This window comes from Passer domesticus, chromosome Z, assembly GCF_036417665.1.
Source record: "Passer domesticus isolate bPasDom1 chromosome Z, bPasDom1.hap1, whole genome shotgun sequence".
NCBI classification, from domain to species: Eukaryota; Metazoa; Chordata; class Aves; order Passeriformes; family Passeridae; genus Passer; species Passer domesticus.
In genome coordinates this window covers 30,225,239-30,245,393 of record NC_087512.1, presented here as the reverse complement: position 1 = coordinate 30,245,393, position 20,155 = coordinate 30,225,239, and the positions used below count along the sequence as shown (strand labels likewise).

Genomic DNA, 20,155 nt, shown 5'->3' with positions numbered 1-20,155 from the left:
TAAAACGTGAAGTCTAATTAAAGTTATTTAACATTATAACTCCCTTCAGGAAATCAAGTGAATCATTCCTAAGGTCTACATTATTAGCCTTGTGGATCTGAATCTATGTTGCAGTAAGCTGTACTGTCATCTCAGCTCATGAGTTCTCAGCATAAATACAGTTCATGGGGTTTTTTATCTTCTGTACTTTATCTTCTGTACTATGTTGAGATATTTAAAAGTGGATTGTCTTTTGTGCTGAACTACTCATCTGATTCTTCCCCCATTGTGCTTAACCCCTGTCTGGCTAAATAAAGAGATTGCAGACTCCGGTCATTCATCACCATAGTTGACAATTCTACTAGAAAATAGTTATGGTAGAATCATGGTTCAGGAGCTTGGTCTTTAACTGACTTCTTGTGCAGAAACTGTCTCTGTTTTCATGAAACTTATAAAAGTCAAGTTATACTGCATAGATTACCCTAAATTTATACTTCAGGTATGCCATCCTAAAAGTACAGTAAATCACACTCATGCCAAAAGACTTACGTAAAGTTCATATCAATATTACAGAATTTGGTTGCTTTGTCCCTTTCTTGACCCATGCTTTTACAGAACAACTGACCTCTCTTAACTATGAAACTCAAATTTAAGTAATGATGGCAATTGCTGCTGTGCTTGTGGGTATGTTGCCTTCAAGCTATGGCAGCTAACAAAAGTTTGGAGGATTTCATTGTACTGCAGTCAGACTGGCTGTCATTTGATTGTTTTTGCACTATTGGACTTGACACAAAATTGTTCCGTTTTCTCAGCTCAGAATGAGGTTATGGCCAAAAAAGTCATTTCAGAAAGGGATGGCCAAAAAAGTCATTTCAGAAAGGGAAATTTTAATATTTAGATTTACTTGTCTTTGATGAATTTTTATTCTTTGTCATCATAGATATTTACAGATATTCAAGTTTTGTATTTGTTATTTTTAACAAATTCATTAGTCCTCTTATCATAAAGCACCTTCCCTAGAGGGCTTTAAAGATTTTGGAGCAGGATGTGAAACTGAGGTCATGCATGAAGACAGTGATGAAAAGAGACTCTGTGAGAAATGGGTACGATACTTAAAGGGACTATGAGAATGGATGGAGAACAGAGAACATTCCTAATGGATACTGTGTGAGAGAGAGACAATAGAGCTGAGCATTCTGAATCAAGCTGTTCTCTTGATCTCAGCAGATCAAGTACTATTGAGTACTGTATTCTGCTAGAGATAAATCCTTAATGTGAATCTCAGTGCAAGTATTGGAGCAACATGTTTTGGGTTTTGTTTTGTTTTGGGTTTTTTTGTTTTTTTTTTTCCAAGACTTCATTGTTTATTTCTTGGATAGTTGCTCAGGGCCTGTGGTAAATGGATTTTCATGTGCATCTCCCAAGTATATCCTCATTTGATGCAGTGAATCTGACTTGCCTTGTAAAATAATTTTTCTAGCTAACGGATATACAGAATTTTTAATGTCCACTTTACAGAAATAAAGAGGAGAAACAGAGTGAAAATTTCCAAATCAGTCTATATTTGAAGAAGTCATCTTTGCATTTGTCAGTAATTGTTAATCATAATTCTTTCTTATTTGAATCTTAGATCAGAGAAGATGTAATCTGGAAGATTTTGTTCATTCTAATTTAAAGAATTAGAATTTATTTAATTTAGAAGTTACATATTTTAATATAATTTAATATATAAATTTAATACAAATATAGCAAGTAGAAAGAGAATTTACATTTTTAGGCATTCTGAATTCTTCATCAGGTACTAGTATTAGTTGCTAAAATTTGTAAAGATCATTCTTTAGGGAACAGCTTGCAATCGTTCTCATCCTTAATTTTCACACTGAGTTTGTGCATTATCAGTTCCAGAGGACAGCTTTCCCAGAAGATCATTTAACCACTTTACTAAGTGTTGTTTTTCATTTTTTCCTCCGGCTTTTATTTATAACATGTGTTTCAAAGTATGATACCAGGCATCATAATATAATTCTAATTTATGCAGAAAACATTTCTTACCAGCTTTTTCAGTTCCTTTGGTAATAACACCCAGTTGGTGTAGATTTCTCCTGTTAGCTTCATTCTTCTTTATCATCTGTTTTGTGGGGGAAAAAAAAAAGTTTTATTATCTTGATAAAGGAAGACAATACAACATCGTGCCTAGCAGTTGTATTTTCCATATCATTAATTCCAATATCCAAAATAAGAAGTGTCACGTAAAACAGCTTCAGGTCTACAAGAGTGATGCTTTTGAACTCCACTTTCTGCCTTTCATGGAGGGAATTCATGCTTTTCAGTTGTAGACTATGCAGGGTAACATGTTATTTATTTTGTTTTATTTTTCTCCTGGAAGAGACTTTCAGTCGGGTCAAATCAGTCAGTCTGCCTGTCCATTCTTGTATCTTGCCTGAGGAGTGCCATTTTCTGCCTCTCTTGTAACCCTAAAGTTACAAGGTCTTTCTATTTCTGAATATTTTGTCAGGTTTTTCTTCTAATTGTGTCTAGAAAGTTAAAACAAATTAAAAATTTAGTTTAAATATGATTTGAACATATGAAACAAGAACATATATGGAACTTTATCAAGCATGAAGGCAAAATTTTTTGCTGGACTACAGCTGCAGTAACCCATAATCTGAATGATTTCCAGATCATATTGGATCTTACTTACTGTGACATTTAGTTTATGGGTTCATTCACTGCTAAGTAAATAGTGGAATGAAACATTCAGGTTTATCCTGAATGAGTGTTGAAAGAATCAAAATTGTAGCTTAAAAGGAGCAGTCAGTTTTAAAGAGGTACCCCTAATTTCCATTCAAATTCAAAATATTTTGGAAGACATTTTCAGATGTGTACTACTTATAGTCAGGAAAGACAGGAGTGTGCAGCTCCAGTAATTCCTGATTTGGGATCACCAGCAGGAGATAATGCATCAGAATCAATTTGAAGATTTTGTTTCTGACAAAGATCTCGGGAAATATTTATTTACAATTTATTTTGCTTCATAGCCAAAGAAACTCAATTTTGTTGCTTTGTGGAGGGAAAACACTCATAGCTGTAGAATAAATCTGGAGCTGGTATCATCACCCTGACTCTCTATTGAAAGAGTTTGTGGAACCTCCACCATTTCTTGGGATTGTAGACTTATGCATGACAGATTGGCTGCATAAATATAAATCATTCATTTCTGCTCAAAGAAATAACTTCTGTCAATTACTTCAACAAAACTTACTAAGTTGCAGGTAACTATATTCAGCTAATTAACACTGCTTTGCCATTCAGCCAGCACTGAGATCTCACATGAGTATCTATTTCTTTCTCTAGTTATCAGTTAAAGCAACAGCAAAAATGGTTCCCTCAGTGCTTTATCTTTCAACACACACATAGCCTGAGCTAAAAGCTGGGCACCACACTGCTGAATTCAGCAGTAGTCTGAGAATTTTAAGTCCATTTGTATCCATTTCTGTGAGCATGCTTGCCTTATTAGTGCATACTAGTAATGTGACCTTTGCTACAGCCAATACACCTCCTTGGCCTGGATAGGCAGCATGTTCCAAGTCCAGGCATCCTATGGAATACCCTGAGTTATGTAGATTGCAGTTAGGAACTGGCCTGCTTCTTATGGGGCTCTAAGAATGGACATGTGTCTGGTAGACACAGCCAAAGTTCCTGTATAAGTCTTGTCCGAAATACCTGAGCCTCAGGCAAATAATGGAGTAGGTCCCATGTGCACACAAGGCTTGGATCCCACTACTTTTTATGCTATTAATTCTTATTCAGTGCATGCGCCATATAGAAAATGTCACTGTTTCTTAAATCTGACTTACATAATGTGTTTTGTTGCAATAAAACTCATAATTATCTTTGCATTTAATGGAGAAAATGAATATAGCAGTGATATTAATAGTTTTGATTATATTTTTTTTTCCTTCTATATTTAAAGGAAATACAATGACCTCAACAAGAATGTTTGAGGAGCCTACTCAGGGTGTCTGATTGAGAATCCTCAGGGGGGCCTGTCCCAGTTACCATATTTTGGGCATCTGCAAGCAGCATCAGACCAGCTTTTAAATGCTGGTGTGCTGACCCCCAGGTCTCTCTACCTGATACAGACTTTCAGGCTTCTTTTATACTTCTTATCATGCAAAGTCTCTTGTTTCAAAAGAATAGCTATTCCCAGAGGGACCACCATGCCTCTTGGCTCCACAAATGGCCTACACTCACTTGTAAGTACCCGTGCACTATTTGTCACACAGCAAGCCAGGATTCATCAAATCCAGCGTCACGGGATTGTTCAGCCCTTGTAAAACAGGACGGCACAGAACCTCTGCCTGTGTTTTCACTCTCCTCTCTTTGCAGGCATACCGGGCAGCGACTATATCAATGCCAATTACATAGATGGATACAGGAAGCAGAATGCTTATATAGCAACGCAGGGTGCATTGCCAGAAACCTTTGGTGACTTCTGGAGGATGATGTGGGAACAGCAAGGTGCAACAGTCGTCATGATGACAAAACTAGAGGAGAGGTCCCGGGTAAGGAAAACTTACACAAGGTTAATAATATTGTACCTGAGATACCACTAATGTCAGTGGTTTGTTTCCTTCATGTATGTTTGCCTGTCTTCTTTATATGTGTAAAAACTGAGGGATTTTTTTAGGTTACCACGAGTTAAAAGTGTCTGCACCACAAAAATTACTTCTATATAGGATATCTTGCTTTTACCATGAAACTACAAAATCATGACATTTATTTAATATTTTTTTATGCTCTGGAAAATTTTTAATTTTTATGATCACAATGATTTTGGGCGTTGCTTAATTTTATTTTTTTTTAATCTTGTTGGAAAACTTATGAGGTGACCACAAGAGTCACTTCCTCTGTAGTAATAAGAATATGATTGTATCATCCGGTAATATATGTCAACAGCATTCAGTTCTCAGTTTTAAATGTTATAGATTCACCATTATTTAGCATCAATGAGGGTTTGGATTTGCTTGAGAAACATTTTTTTTTTTTGAGCACATGCCAGTAGCTAGGAAAATTACAATGGCACATGGAATAACAGCATACAAAATTATTGGTGGTATTTCAAATTCAATTTTGCAGACCAAAGTAAAATTAGGAAAGTAAAGCACTGAAACATACAGATATTGTTCTGGTAATAGCATTATACTATTCAAATAATAAAATTATAGATTATATTATTAGAAGAGTTATTGTAAAATATGTGCTATATGTAAAGGGAAATAAAAAATAGTAATTAGGTTTTTTAATAAGATAAAGAAGGTGATAGAAGGTGTAGCAACAGATCATGGTGTGTTGCATGAAGATTTACTAGTCGGTCCATATTTGGTGGCATTTATCAGTTCTAAGAGTGGATGTTATTGGAGAGGAGGGACTAAAAGGAAAAAAAAATAACAGAAGAGAAGAAGAAGAGAAAGATGGGGAGAAAGAGAAATGAGAAAAATCAGCAGCAGCAATCAGGAAGGCAAACAAGTATTTAGCCATCAGTGGAAGTTCCTCTATCAAACTTTTTCTACAGTAACAGTATTTTGTGTCAAGAGGTACTTGAAGTTCTTATGGGTTGTTTGTGCTCGTGATACTGTTACCATTGCTGGGAGCACACCTTGACTACACAGAGTGCTGCACAGCTGGTTCATTGCTGAGCTTTCTGCAAACACAATTATGTGGCCTATATCATAAGCCAGAAACTTCAACCAAACATAGAAATCAGAAAGTGGGAGAAGGGAATGGTGATTCTGACATCAGTGGTAATCACTTCCCTTGGGACCCTGCCAACAACAGTAGAAATGTTCTCAAACCCAGGAGGTGAATAACAAACAGGAGTGTTACAGAAAAACACCACCACAAGCATTCTGAGGTGCTCAGTCCTACAAGCTTGCGTGAAGGGGCAGGAAGCTGCAAGTGGGAAGCAGGCTGCAGGACTGTAGGTGGAAGGTGGAAAAAGCTAGGGTATCAAAGGCCCTGTGCAATGAGTTAAAAAATGCTATAAATATGGGGGTTCAAGAAGAGTTCGGTAATATAGAAAGACATTACAGAGGAGGACAGAAGATTTATCATCCAGACTGGTTTTAAATCAGTAAAAGTATCTTACAGAGGTAACTGGATAATAGTTGATATTTCAGTAGTTCATGGATGAGCTCCATTTCAAAATGAAAATATTTCAGCATGTGTCAGCTTGGAACAGGGTGGAGTGCACCATAAAGACTAATGCTATACTGTGTTGGCACTGATATCTTTTTCATATGCTTGGATACCTATAATTGCAATGATTACGTAACTTGAACCTCTTGGCAGCAGTCATTCTTTTCTGGAGGCTTACCAAAACATATATATTTATTCTTTTATGCTTTCTGTAATTTCTGTAAGTAGAGTAGGCTTTTTGCAGTTCAAGCAATGTATAGCATTCTAATTATAGAGTCACTTCCCACATGTAACTTCAACCTACATTAATACCACTGCTTTTACATACCTGATGGCAATTAGCACATAGCACACAGTAATTTTAGCAGAATTTTTAGTTTTATCTTGGATCTACAGTCCTCGTCTAGTCCTGGCACTGTCTGTTTGGAATTGAGGAAATGTAATTCTGCCCATTTCTTCACTAATTAATTCTTTAAAGTTACTGGTAAATGACACCAGAGCAAAGAAAAAATCAGTTCCTAATAAGCAGCCCATTGCAAAAGGTATAAAGTACTTGAAAGTTTATCTTAATACTGCAGGCCACAGACAGCCACTGTCTAGAAGGATGTTTTGATGTAGCTAAATTAAATTCTTCTCATTCTCTCCAATAATTGCCTAGCAGAGTTTTAAGCTAACTCTAGCCTTTGTTGGCTGCACCCTAAAAAAGCACTGGTCAGAATAGTAATCACCTCTGTAAGCTACTAGCATTCAGAAGAGATACATTCTCTAAGTGAAATGAGAAACTAGACATTCTAGTCAATGGATTGCTCATGCATTCAATACTTATATTTGTGTAATTTTTGTGCATAATTTAGCACCTTCTGTGTTCATAAGCTGAAATTGATGCATTCATGGCAAAGCATTAGGTACCAGCTATCCAATACATAACTCGGCACCCAATCTCAGAGTCAGCAGCTCCGTGAATATGGCACACCAGTTACCTCTCCTAATACAGTAGATGCATGTAATGTACTTAATGGTATTGATGGTGAGGCAGCAGTGGGAATCCCTGTGCAGGGGAGAAACCCAATGATGGCATTACATTGCTATTTTTTCTCGTGCTATCATTTTTATATAGCATATTTTTGTAGAAGAAAAACAAGTGAGATTTCAAACATGAAATATAAGTGCTGTTACATATCATTAGGGATGAAGAGCTTTCCTAATTTTGTTTCTCTTTCTCCTTTGATTCTGTTTTGATTGCTTTTGTGTCTTGGCAGACTGATCATTATTCCTGCTGCAAGACAAGATTGTTTCTCCCTCAGACTTTCTGCTTTCCATTTCCATGTCGTCATTTCAGTTTAGCTAGCTTTTTTGCATTATGTAGTCCTGTAGCCTGGTATCAGCCTTTATAACCTGGACTGCATAGATAAAGATGAGGATTTTAATTGCATCTGCAGAAACAAAGTTGGTTCATTAGCATGTGTTAGATGTCTGAGTGACTTCAGATTTAAGAATGTTCATATTTTACAGCTGAGTAGATCAAATGAAGATGTTACAGTGAATTCATTATTCATTTGTTTGCCTATAAGGAAGCTGCAGGAAAAAAAAAGATCTTTCACTTATAACCTTTCACACTTAGTTGGTTTAATATTAAATGTCATCACCTGAATTTCCCTTGACCTAAACCAGACTACAAGAGAAAGTCAGTTTCATCATTCAGCTACCATGAAAATAATTTGTATCAAAAAGGATTATACACACTGGAAGTGCAGGGAACAGTTAGTAGCATTTTTGTCACAGATATGAGTTTAATCTTAGTGAAATAAAACAATATTGAAGGTTGTAAATTTGAGATTAAAAAACCCCCAGTTTATGTGTTATACTAAGGAAACATGTAAAATAAGTAAAACTTTAATGTATGATGTCTTGCTTTCCAACTTCTCTTCTCCTCTACCCCAAGCAGTACAGATTAAATTTTGTTGTTGTTGTTGTTGAGTTATGGGTGTGGGTTTTTTGCTCCTCTCAACTAATTGGATGTTCTTAGTACTCATGTGCTGTAGTGAATTTTGTGAATGATCAGGTGAAAAATATCTCTTTATAGCAAAACATAATGTTGCCTCTAACACGTAGCATATAGTCCTTCCTCCTTTTTCAGGGTAGGATACTGCTGTAGATTGTCCACTTGCAATCTACTGTTGTAGATTACCCACTTTCCTTCTTTGCTTTGTATTTCGGTATTTTGAATACATTTGCTGTGTTATCTTGGAACTGATAGAAAATACTTCTCTCATTAACCTCATTACAATATTTTATGCATTGGGACCCCATTGCCTAGGTTTAAAATCTTTTGACAAAAAAAACCAATAAGGTCAAAGCTAAATGAAAATATAGTGACACTACCAAGTATTCAAATATTAGAAGCTAAATAACAATGTAATGTCAATATCAAGTTGATATTGAGCCAGATTCTGAACTTCTTTACTGATGAGGAAGGATTTCGTTTTCACAGTGATACTATCAGCTTCATTCAAATTTGCTAATCACTAAGTGAATACATGAGGGAACTACATTTGTGGCATCCTGTTAGCCTGATCCAAACACCTATTTAGCTGTCATGAAGTGGATATCATCATCAATATTATAAGCAAAAATTATCGAAAAAACCATACATGTAGAATAATCACCTTGGTTTGTCAAGATTTAACATCTTGAATCCTGAGTCTTCATTGGATGGGGAAGATCAAAACAAGCCCCATAGAAAATGTATGCTGTCTCAGATTTTATTCCCCATTATTCATATATGTGGAACTATTTGCATGGGTCCTGTATTTGTTCCATAAAAAACATTGAAAGATAATTGAAAGTCCTTGGACTTATTGTCTCTCAACTTGTCACTGACACCTGAGAGAGTCAGGAGAGATGGCACTATCACAAGAAAAGGTAAATGGACTTTTCCTGGTATTGCTGAAATCCTAAGTAGGAACTCCTGTTATTCCAAGTGTCAGGCATCAGAACACTTGTGTCTGAGTATTTCAACAAAAAAATTATAGATTTATAGACTATTCCATGTGTAAGAAAAATGGAAAATGGGTGACAGTAGAAATATCAAGTAGGTAAAATAATTGTTTGGTGTTTGTTTTGCTTGGTGGGTTGATTAGGTTTTTAAGGAGGATGCAATAAATTAAATCACAGAAGGTTTATTCAAGTTCAACTGGTACAAAACCCACAATAACTGCAAAATGTAATTGTATATTGGGACTGCTAAGTAAAAAAAGCTTTGAAACAGACATTGGCAACCAAAGATTTCGAAGTCTTGCTATAGGTGAGGAAAAAATAAAGGCAGGTCTGGGAAGAGCACTACATTTTTCTACTGAAAATGTGCATTTTGCTAAGAGTTTTCTTGAATCCTCATTTGTTGATGGCAGAGTAGGCACTGATATCTAATCTATCTGACTTCATATGTAAGACAAAGCAAGAGTACATGCACCACAGTAAGTAATAAGCACAGAAAATGAAGAATGCAGTTTTCTTTTCTGAATTATATGGATGCAGCAGAATTTTATGCAATTGTGATGAAGTTAGTTTTCCATTTGTTGTGCAGGGCTTCTGCAGCAAATTTTAGATCTTTCCTCCTAAGTATGTTTGGGTAATACTAGAGGTATTACCTGTCAAAATACTGCATCAAAAATAAGTGACAATTAGATATTTTCACTAAAGGAATAAAGAAGTCAGCAAGAGGTGCACTTAAAAATTAATTTAAGAATATTGTCAATACGGTCCCAAGTGCACCTGTGTTCCACTGTATTTAGGCAAAATGTAATTGATTTTTGCAGAAAACTTTCACTGGTGTTTTATATGGGGCAGCACAGGTGTGTAAAAATGTGGGGTTTTTTAAGTTGTGAAATATATTTATATAGGAAAATACAAAAAGAAAATTTAGCTATGCTTTGTAGCAACCAAAAACATCATGTCTTTAGCTGGTAGGTGGTACATTAGCATATAAGTCAGCAGATATTAGTAGATAGGGCACATTGCAGATGGCATTTTTTCATACTAAAATGTATTGTTTTACTAAAGAGGAATTAAATTTGCAGTTTTGTCATTGCTCATTCCCTTGTTTCAATGGCTAACCAATACCTTCTATAGCAATAATGTACTATCAGAATTTTATTTCACTCCTTTAGTGCTCGCTGCATGCTAAGTTATGAGTCAGATGAAGAATGAATGAGAGAACTGGGGGGAAAAAAAAAGAAAACCAGAAAATCAAGTACACCATGTGTTCACCAGATTTACAAAAATAAAAATGTGTAGGCTTGTACTGGGGTTTTTTTCACTGTAACAGAATGCCATGAGTACAGTCCAAGAATTCCTACACCATCTTATGAGGTAGAGTCACCAGTTGTAATGTCAGAATTGTAAAACTCAATCATAATTGTCTATTATGGAAGGATTCTCAGAGGCACAAGGTCAGGAACATGGTCAACTCTCAATTTCTATGACTGAAATGTAGTCAGTCATAGATGCTTAATGCATGCAAGAATCTAATCCAATAAAGCTTAGAGTTTCTTTTTCTAGTCATATTTTAGGTGGAAGAGCTGTGCCAAGGTTCCTCAACTAAAGTTCAGACTATGAATATCATCCAGTAAAATAGCTGTGGAAATGCCATACCATAAGTAGGGTTAATTTTGCTTTTACACAATAAATAGGCTCAAAGTCTGGTTATTTCAGCTTATATACATTTGAAGTTGAGAACATACAAAATGAATGCCCCATGTGAAAAAGATGTAAATTAGGGAGAATCTAGAAGAGAACAGTGATCAGATGCTGGAGAAATAGTAAGATTTTTGATTTGTTTTATATGTAAGACAGTGAAGGAAATCACAGTAGTCTTTCAGCACGTGAAAGACTGTTAAAAAATTTCATTTTCATTTAAAAATCAACCATTTTCCCTGCCGTTGGGGCTTTAAGAAGAAAGAAGTAAGCTGTGCAGAAAAGGTGATTTATATTGAGCTATTAAAGAACTTCCAAAATGTAATGTCAATAATGGAACAAGCTTTGTAGGATATTGTGTGCAGTCTCTTCCATTGTAAGCTTTCAAGAAGTGTTTGCACCAGAGTCTTACCCGAAATGGTCTCGCCAAAAGTATTTTTCAAGGCAACCAACTAGGTTTTTTTTGTTATCATTCTGTATGGTTTCTTTTAGCTGTTAGGGTAAACTGATGGTTTTCTATAAAAATATTATTTCCCTGAAGCAAATGTATAGCAAGTGGTTTAGTCAAAACCGTATTCTAACTCTGTAACTCGACTTTATTTTCTTAATTCCTTTGCTTTGTGCTTGAGGTAAGACATAGGCTACTACCTCATATAATTCTTCTCCAAATCCAGACAAAGGAACTATGTCATATGTAGAAAATGCCCATTGACATTTTGAGTTAGAAGATTAAAAATTCTGCTTATTTTCAAAATTGAGTGAATGTAGAATCTTATCATCATTCAGGTTGGAAAAGACCTTAATGAAATCCAACCTTTTACCACATACCACTGTGCCCACTATATTAGAAAGTGACATGTCCACTCGTTTTTTGAACACTTCCAGGGATGTTGACTTCCCCACTTCCCTGGGAAGCCTGTTCCAATGCTTAACCACTCTTCCAATAAAGAATTTTTTTCCTGGTATACAACCTGAACCTCCCCTGCTGCAGTTTGAGGCCTTTTCCTCTTTTCCCGTTGCTGGTTGCCTGGAAAAGGAGATCGACCCCTACCTTGCACAACCTCCTTTCAGGTAGTTCTTGAGCACAATAAGGTACCCTCTGAACCTTCTTTTCTCCAGACTGGACGACCGTAGTATCCTCAGCCGCTCTTCATAGGACTTACATTTGAGACCCTTCACCGGCTTTGTGCCCCTCTCTGGACACATGATTAGTTCATATGTGGTTTAGCATTGTAGTGTGGTACTTCAGCACCCAGTGTTCTGTCAAGCAATGTGAAGCTTGAAAATGTCAGAGAGTGGATTTAGTATTGTTTATCAAAAAGTGAACATCCTTTTCCTTATTTAGCAGATTGTGGTGAAAAACTCAAGGCCAGTTTTCCTTTATGGCAGAGAACAAATAAGGAAAATTTAAGTTCTTCTAATAGGTGTCTCTGAAAAACAATATTATTTTTAACATTCTACATAATTTACAGATCTTGTCCTTGTTCTAAGGAAGTTAATTGATGCAGATGGGTACTGAAGTTGATAATCAATTCTTTTGCTAGGGGAATTTTCTGGTTCACGTAACAGGAACTCTATGAAATACATTTACGAGATAAAGAATTTAATCTAGGTATTAAACTAGCTATAGAAAGCTCACTTTGACTTGAAGTTGCATTCAAAAATCAAAATATAGACTGAGACCTCTAGGTCCACAAAATACTTCCAATGTACATTTTCATGTATTAGTTCTGTTTCAAGTGAACCAAAGACATAATAATAATATTTTTTATCTGGTGCTTCTTTCTTTTGATCCTTTTGTTTCACTGATATTTTACATAATATTCATATCAGCTTAAAGAGGTAGTTCTCTTTTATGGAAAATAGTAGATCTTCATTACAGCACTTGAATAGCAGGCTGAAATGTTCAATATGTTCTTCATGCTGTACTATCTTATTTAGTGAAAGGATTATTCAGACTGCACAGAGTGATCAGCCTTGAGTACAAGAAGATGAAACAAAAAGTAGTCAGCACATTCACTTTTCCAGTCAATCCATTCATTTAAACCTTTTCAAGACATTTTTGGAAAATCTTGCTGAACTTAACTGTTTGGCAGACTCATCCTTCAAAATGAATTCATTAAAACCATGCCTTCCCTGCTGTTAGAAAGAGCTGAAAAAAGGCATGTCACATTGATACCAGCAATACAGTTTTGAACTGTTCTTTGCTTGTATAGACGAAGATGAAAATTGAGATAGAGAACACTTTTAAACATGCCAAATATTCCTTTCAATATCTGTTTCCTTTTGTTTTAATAGCCATACCACACTCTTTCATAAGGATCAGAATGGAAAAATTGTGGGGATAATTTCTTTAATTAATCAATTATCTTTCAGTGTTAACTGCTAACTTAATAATTATATCTCAGAAATTCCAGAAAGAAGGGGTATCATGAGAGTGTATTTGAAGCCTTAGTAGGGGACTAAAGCTTGTTATGAATTGATTAGTCTATGGTTCATTTGTGTTGCTTCCAGATTCTTACTGGATTTTTTTTTTTCTGATTACTGTAATTAAGACCAAAATTTAAAACTTATTTATGACTATGAATTTATATTTTAATCTTTCATTTAAACCTAGACTGAAGTCAATAAGTGACACAAGAGCAAATCTTGTTCAAATAAAATTAAAAAACATGTGGCTGTACTCTGATTTTTTTTTTAATCTTTGCATTATAATGTCAAATACTATTGTCAGTGTCTTTAAGCTTTAGAGGCAAATCAGCCTAATCCTTAGGTGGCAAGGCATTGCTAGAAAAAGAAAATGGCTTTGGAGTAACATCTGTTTGGAGACAAAACATCAGCTGAAATGTCTGAGGCAGTAAATTATCCTGATAGGGTTTGAAACAGTTCCACCCCCAACAGTTGTCACTAGCTTTCTTGTTGCATAATTATTATTGCCATTCAACATAATTTATTATTCTTCTGTTTTTGAAGGAAGATCATCTGAAAATACTATAGAAAATTCTGTCTGCAAAAGTCCTTTTTTAGTAAGAAAACAAGAGTAAGAAATTATGTTCTACTGATATTTTATATTCTAGATTCAGCAAAATTAATACACTGTTCTTACAGTAATCATGTGCTAAATGTAGCTACCTTACACTACTTTTCTGTTTCTTCCCTGATCTTTTTTTCTGTCTTGTCCTTATAATCTTAGATGTCTTGTAGCAGCTGGTACAGTGTTAAGAATCACCTGAAGGAGCTTTTCAGCATGAATGATGGAACTTTATACTGGAAAATTATTTCTCTACCCTTGAATGTCAGGAATCTTTGTATTCATATGTTCATATGGAAATACACTTCTTTCAGCTCTGTTGATGCATAGCAGCATGCTCTCTAGTGTCTATGACTTGTTGAAGTGTGAATATCCACGAATATTAGGAACTCTGTAGCTGAAACCCTTCAAGTCTGAAAATGTCTCAAGCTTCTCATTTTTAATGAAAAATGATGCATTTACATTTTTTTTACAGCTTTGCTTTCAGTGAATACTTGTACTTCCATAAAGAGTAAGGATTTGCATGGTCTGAGTAGAAGAAATGTAAAGAAAATATGTGTATGTTTGAGAGGCAAGTTAAGAGAATGTGCCTATCATTAGTTATATATTCTAGCTATATCCAATTCTATGGTACTTAAAAATATTTCTTAATATATTTATTCATTTGAGAGCTGCTCTGATTTCATATGAAGTGGTTTTGGCAGTGTGCAACTTCTGATCATGGGTTGGGAGATGATATCAGGGAGCATAATGGTCCCCATGTTATCCAGGATGAAACAGATAACTTCTGAGATGCTTGGATATTCATAAATCTATGGGACCAGATGCGATCCATCCCAGGTGATGAGGGAGTTGGCAGATGAGCCTGTGAAGCCACTCTCCATCATTTACCAACAGTCCTGGCTCACTGGTGAGTTTCCAGAGGACTGGAAGCTGACCAATGTGGCACCCATTCACAAAAAGGGTGGGAAGGAGGATCCTGGTAGTTATCAGACAGTCAGCCTGACCTCAGTACCTGGTAAGGTCATGGAACAGTTTATATTGAGTGTGCTCACACAGCACTTACAGGGTGGCCAGGGTATCAGACCCAGCCAGCATGGCTTTGGGAGGGGCAGGTCATGTTTGACCAACCTGATCTCTTTTTATGACCAAGTGACCGCCTGGTAGATGCAGGAAAGGGTGTGGATGTTGTGTACCTGGACTTCAGCAAGGCCTTTGATGTTGTCTCCCACAGCACACTCCTGGAAAATCTGGCAGCCCACGGCTTGGACAGGAGCACTCTGTGCTGGGTTAGGAACTGGCTGGATGGCCAGGCTCAGAGAGTGCTGGTGAGCAGTGCCACATCCAGCTGGGGCCAGGCACCAGTGGTGTCCTCAGGGGGACAGTTCTGTTCAATATTTTTTGTGACGAGGGTATTGAGGGGATTGAGTCTTTCATTAGTAAATTTGCAGATGACACTAAGCTGAGAGTGTGTGTGTGTTGATCTGTTGCAGGGTAGGAGGGCTCTGCAGAGAGACTTGGAATGGTTGGATGGATGGGCAGAGTCCAAAAGGATGACGTATAACAAGTCCAAGTGCCGAGTCCTGCATTTTGGCCACAATAACCCCCTGCAGTGTTATAGGCTGGGGACGGTGTGGCTGGACAGTGCTCAGGCAGAAAGGGACCTGGGGGTGATGGTGACAGCTGACGGGACATGAGCCAGCAGTGTGCCCTGGTGGCCAAGAAGGCCAAAGGCATCCTGGCCTGGATCAGGAACAGTGTGGCCAGCAGGAGCAGGGAGGTCACCCTTCCCCTGTACTCGGCACTGGTGAGGCCACACCTTGAGTGCTGTGTCCTGTTCTGGGCCCTCAGTTTGGGAAGGACCTTGCGATGCTTGAGCACATCCAGAGGAGGCAACGAGGCTGGTGAGGGGTTTGGAACACAAACTGTGTGAGTAACAACTGATGGAGCTGGGGGTGTTTAGCCTGGAGAAAAAGAGACTCAGGGGTGACCTTATCACTCTCTCCAACTCCCTGAAAGGAGATTGTAGTCAGGTGGGGGTTGGTCTCTTCCTCCAGGCAGCAACTGACAGAACAATCCTCTGCGCCAAGGGAAATAGAGGTTGCATATTGGGAAAAAGGTTTTTATGGAAAGAGTGATAAAGTTCTGGAATGGTCTGCCCGGGGAGGTGGTGGAGTCACCATCCCTGGATGTGTTTAAGAAAAGACTGGATGTGGCACTTGGTGCCATGGTTTAGTTGAGGTTAAGTTAGGGCATGGCTTGGAGTCAATGATCTTAAAGGTCTCTTCTAACTTAGTCATTCTGTGATCCTGTGATATGAAAGTAGTAGTAAAATATATATGCTTTTCAGTACTTGTAGTTGCATTTCTCTTTAAAAAAAACCACTCTTAAATCACCAGTGAATTATTTCATGCTCTTGTGTCTGCTTCATTCACCTTGCCATCTTTAGTCACAGGCAAGAGATCATTAGATAATTACTGATGAAAGCTGTGGTGGCACAGAAAAACTCTTGTTGGGTGCAGGTGAATATAGTCTCCTAGGGAAAAGATCAACCCTTGGGACTTGGAGCTACATGGATAAGAGAAAGATGATGACTATGAGGTGAGGGGTCATCAAAGGTATATTAGAAAATAACTGTGACAATAAAAACACAGTAATTGTATGCCTGGAGAGGGCTAGGATTATCATCAGCATACTTTGCCACATTAATTTTTTTCCCAAATAATTTACAGAAGCAAAGGAGAAATGGCTCTTATTACACAGCACTTAAACACAGGCAAAAACCTAAAGCAAGAACACATTTGGCAAAAACTTTCAAAATTGACTTGTTCACATTTAGTGTTAAATTTTGGATGACTCAAGGGGGTTGAGATTTTTTTTCTGAAAAGAACATAGGATGTATAACCTCTCCCACTTCAGGAGATGAAAACTAGTATCTTAACATAGAATAAAAGGTTTGAAAAGGAGTCTGTCTCAGAAAGTATTGTCTTACCAATTAACTTGCATTATCTGGTCCTCTGCTGCCAGTGAAGTCCAATAAAAAACATTGTTTGATCTCTCACAAAGATAAATTGGACTCTAAATTGTTAGGAGTATTGGGAGAATTGTTAGGAGTATTGGGAATATAAGGTTTATGATCACAGAGCAGAAGAGGGTAGGAGCCACATAAGGACATATATCTGAAGAAGACCTCTTGATCTGAGAAAAATCAATAGGCAAAAGGGACAGAAGATGCAGTTCAATCAACTTATGCTTCATGTGTGCTCTTTCAGAAGGTCAAAACCTGAAATCAGGTTTTCTTTCTAAAAGAATTGATACTTATTTTCATCAGTTTCCACTTTCAAATAATATAGATACTACACTACAAATTGCGTTTCTTGTTGAACACTTGCTGTCTGCTTCCAGCAGCTGTCCTCTGCATCACATAGCTCTCACAGAAAGTATTTTAGAAAAATTATATCATAATTGAAGTTTATGTCAGACAAACTAGTAAAAAAAAATTTTAAAAAAAACCAAACAAAATCTCCACATAAAGGAGCATGCACATTTTTTTTTCCCAGCCTAACTGAAAAATAGCCTTCTAAGTCTGAGTTAATCCTTAACATTACAAGTACTCTGCAAAATAAAAATAAAACAAACATTTTCTGTCATTTTCAAGCTGGTTAAACTTTGTTGTTAGCAAACTCCAATTTATATGTAAGATCTGCACATTGAAGAGAACATATTTAGGTATGCAAAGGCACAGCTACACTTTTCTCTCTTGTTTTAATTTGAAAAATAATTTTTATTAAGTAAAAAAATCAAAAAAACCCAGGTTTAGTCAGAGTAAACCTATAGTTGCTAAGATTACAAATTACAGTTATTATGTATCAACACTTTCCATGAAAAAAATATGTAATTCCATTTATTAAAAAATAATAAACCACAACTTGTTTGTTTAAAATACAGCTAACCAATATAGACACATTCCACTGTTTTTGTATTAATTAAACAGTGAAGCTATATTTATTATAATTATATTTAAATGTCTCAATTAAAAACATGCTTTTCAGTTTGATTTACGAAAACCAAGGGGGCAAGTACTAGGAATCTTGCAAATATATACTGGATATTTGTGAACTATTTGCAGTAGTTACCCTTTTAGTAAATTACACAAGGCAGCAATTATTTATTTACTTAATAAGAGAATTTTTCACTATCAATCCCATTTTTAATAGCACAGTATCAAGAAACATTTTACTTTGTTGCAATTCCTTATCTCTAAATTAAATTATCATTGCCTGTAAAAAATTGTTTCCCTTTACATTGCCACTAATTAATTATTATCCCCTGCTTCAGTGGCTAGAATTTTTTTCTTCTCTATCTAGATTACTTGTTCTCAGACTGTGATTTGTGAGCCATTAATGATCTGTAACCTCTGAGCCTCAAAATAAAATTATCTGTGAGCAAAAGCTATTTGGGTCTGGATAGCTGGAGAGCATACCAAGTCTTTTTTCAATGAGTATTGTGCAGAATGAAGAACCTGGAGAACACATGAGTTTCGAAGATGCATATCTTAATTTTCCATTTTGGGGAAATAATCAGTTTTTGTTGTGGATTAGCATGACAATTCACATTTTTTACCACAAATATTGTGTAATATTTTGCTTTTGCTGTTCGTTACATTTACTCTGTTCTCATTGAATTTCTTATGAGTCTGACTTGGAGTGATTAATGAAGATGTATTAAAAAAACCCAGTGTGCTGTTACTGGGCTCAGTTTAAACTTCTTTTCTGTGCTGTAGGCGGGGCTAATTTGTAAGAATATGTTGTTATAAATAGAACAGAGATTGACTCTGTTTCACCCATCAGCCACTGAAAGTAAAATGCTTTGAGAATTACTTGACTGCCGTACTGCTTTGTACTACATTTTTGGTGGGTTTAGGGCTTCAGCATTTCTGTTTTCTTAACAGTTATCATTGTAAATACCCTTTGTAACTGAAACAAATTATTGAGATTTAGAAATGATGATAAAAATATGGTTCTGTTATGTGTCACCTTACACAGAATTATTGCATATTTTAATATTCTAGACTGTGTCATTTTAAAATTAAGATTCCTCTGAATTAAATGTACGGGGGTTTTTTTATATTTGATGTATGAACTCTCCACCAAAACATGTTTTTTAAATGCCTGTGGACCCAATTTCATTATATACTTCTTCTCTCATGAGCACTGATCTCAGAAGGAAATTCTTTTTCTGACAGTCCACTTAATAGCTGCTGATGACCTTTCATTTATCAGTGTACTGAAATTATTTCTGAAAACATACTTGTTCGTACTGAGATATTTCTATACATAATAAATATTCACATCAAAGCAGTAGTTTATAAGTTTGGGGACTCCTGTAAAATATGGCAAACATTAAAAAAATCTTTGACCTATGTTGAAATAATTAGTACTGTTATTAAGTTACGTACTGTGAAAAGTGAAGATATAGGTCATACTTTAAGCTACTATAATTTTTTTTTCTTCAGTGTATCGATGTTTATTAGCATTTCCCAATTATCTGTCATACTAAATTTGCCCATTATGGGAAAAGATATTATATAATCTACTACCTGAGGAACAGTTCTTGTGGATGATAAAATAAATTTCTTGTGTTTGAAGTTGGCCATTCTGTCTCCACATATGTTTAAAGCCTATGGTGATATACAGTCAGATATGTAATACATTTCAGCATTAAATGTATGAAATGATAACATGTTTTTCACTGCAGGTGAAGTGTGATCAATACTGGCCAAGCAGAGGTACAGAAACTTATGGACTAATCCAAGTGACCCTTTTAGACACTGTTGAATTGGCAACATACTGTGTTCGTACATTTGCACTTCACAAGGTATTATATACTTACATATACTTACTATGTAATTTTAAATTGAAAGGCTGGCAGTTTTTCCCCTCACCTCCCATTCCTTCTTTCCTTCCTATCACCAGCCTCCCTCCTGTCCCTTGTCCTTCTTTCTCCTTTTGCTTCCTGCCTTACCTGTATGCCTTTTTCCCTTACTTCCTTATTCCCTTTCTCCCCTTCTCCTCCTTTCTAGCCTTCCCCTTGTTTCCTTCCAACACCCCTGAATATTGACACTTCTACAGAGTACATGTTCCTGATAACATGAAGTTTTGTAAGTTAATGCAGAACTCTCACCATGAAAAACCTGCATACTTGTGGTGGACAAGTATACAGTACATTTAATGATCTTACATTGTTTGAATCTGT

General features: G+C 36.2%; 1 protein-coding gene across 27 annotated transcripts in view; it reads left to right on the top strand.

Moving 5' to 3' along the window:
- Positions 1 to 20,155, top strand: part of PTPRD (protein tyrosine phosphatase receptor type D) — a 1,155,490-nt gene that overhangs the window by 1,099,677 nt on the left and 35,658 nt on the right. For all 27 annotated transcript variants that reach the window (XM_064404736.1, XM_064404735.1, XM_064404734.1 and 24 more), the window contains 2 exons: positions 4,369 to 4,544; positions 19,658 to 19,777. In XM_064404736.1, the coding sequence (XP_064260806.1) occupies positions 4,369 to 4,544; positions 19,658 to 19,777 (296 nt within the window). The remainder of the gene's footprint in view (positions 1 to 4,368; positions 4,545 to 19,657; positions 19,778 to 20,155) is intronic.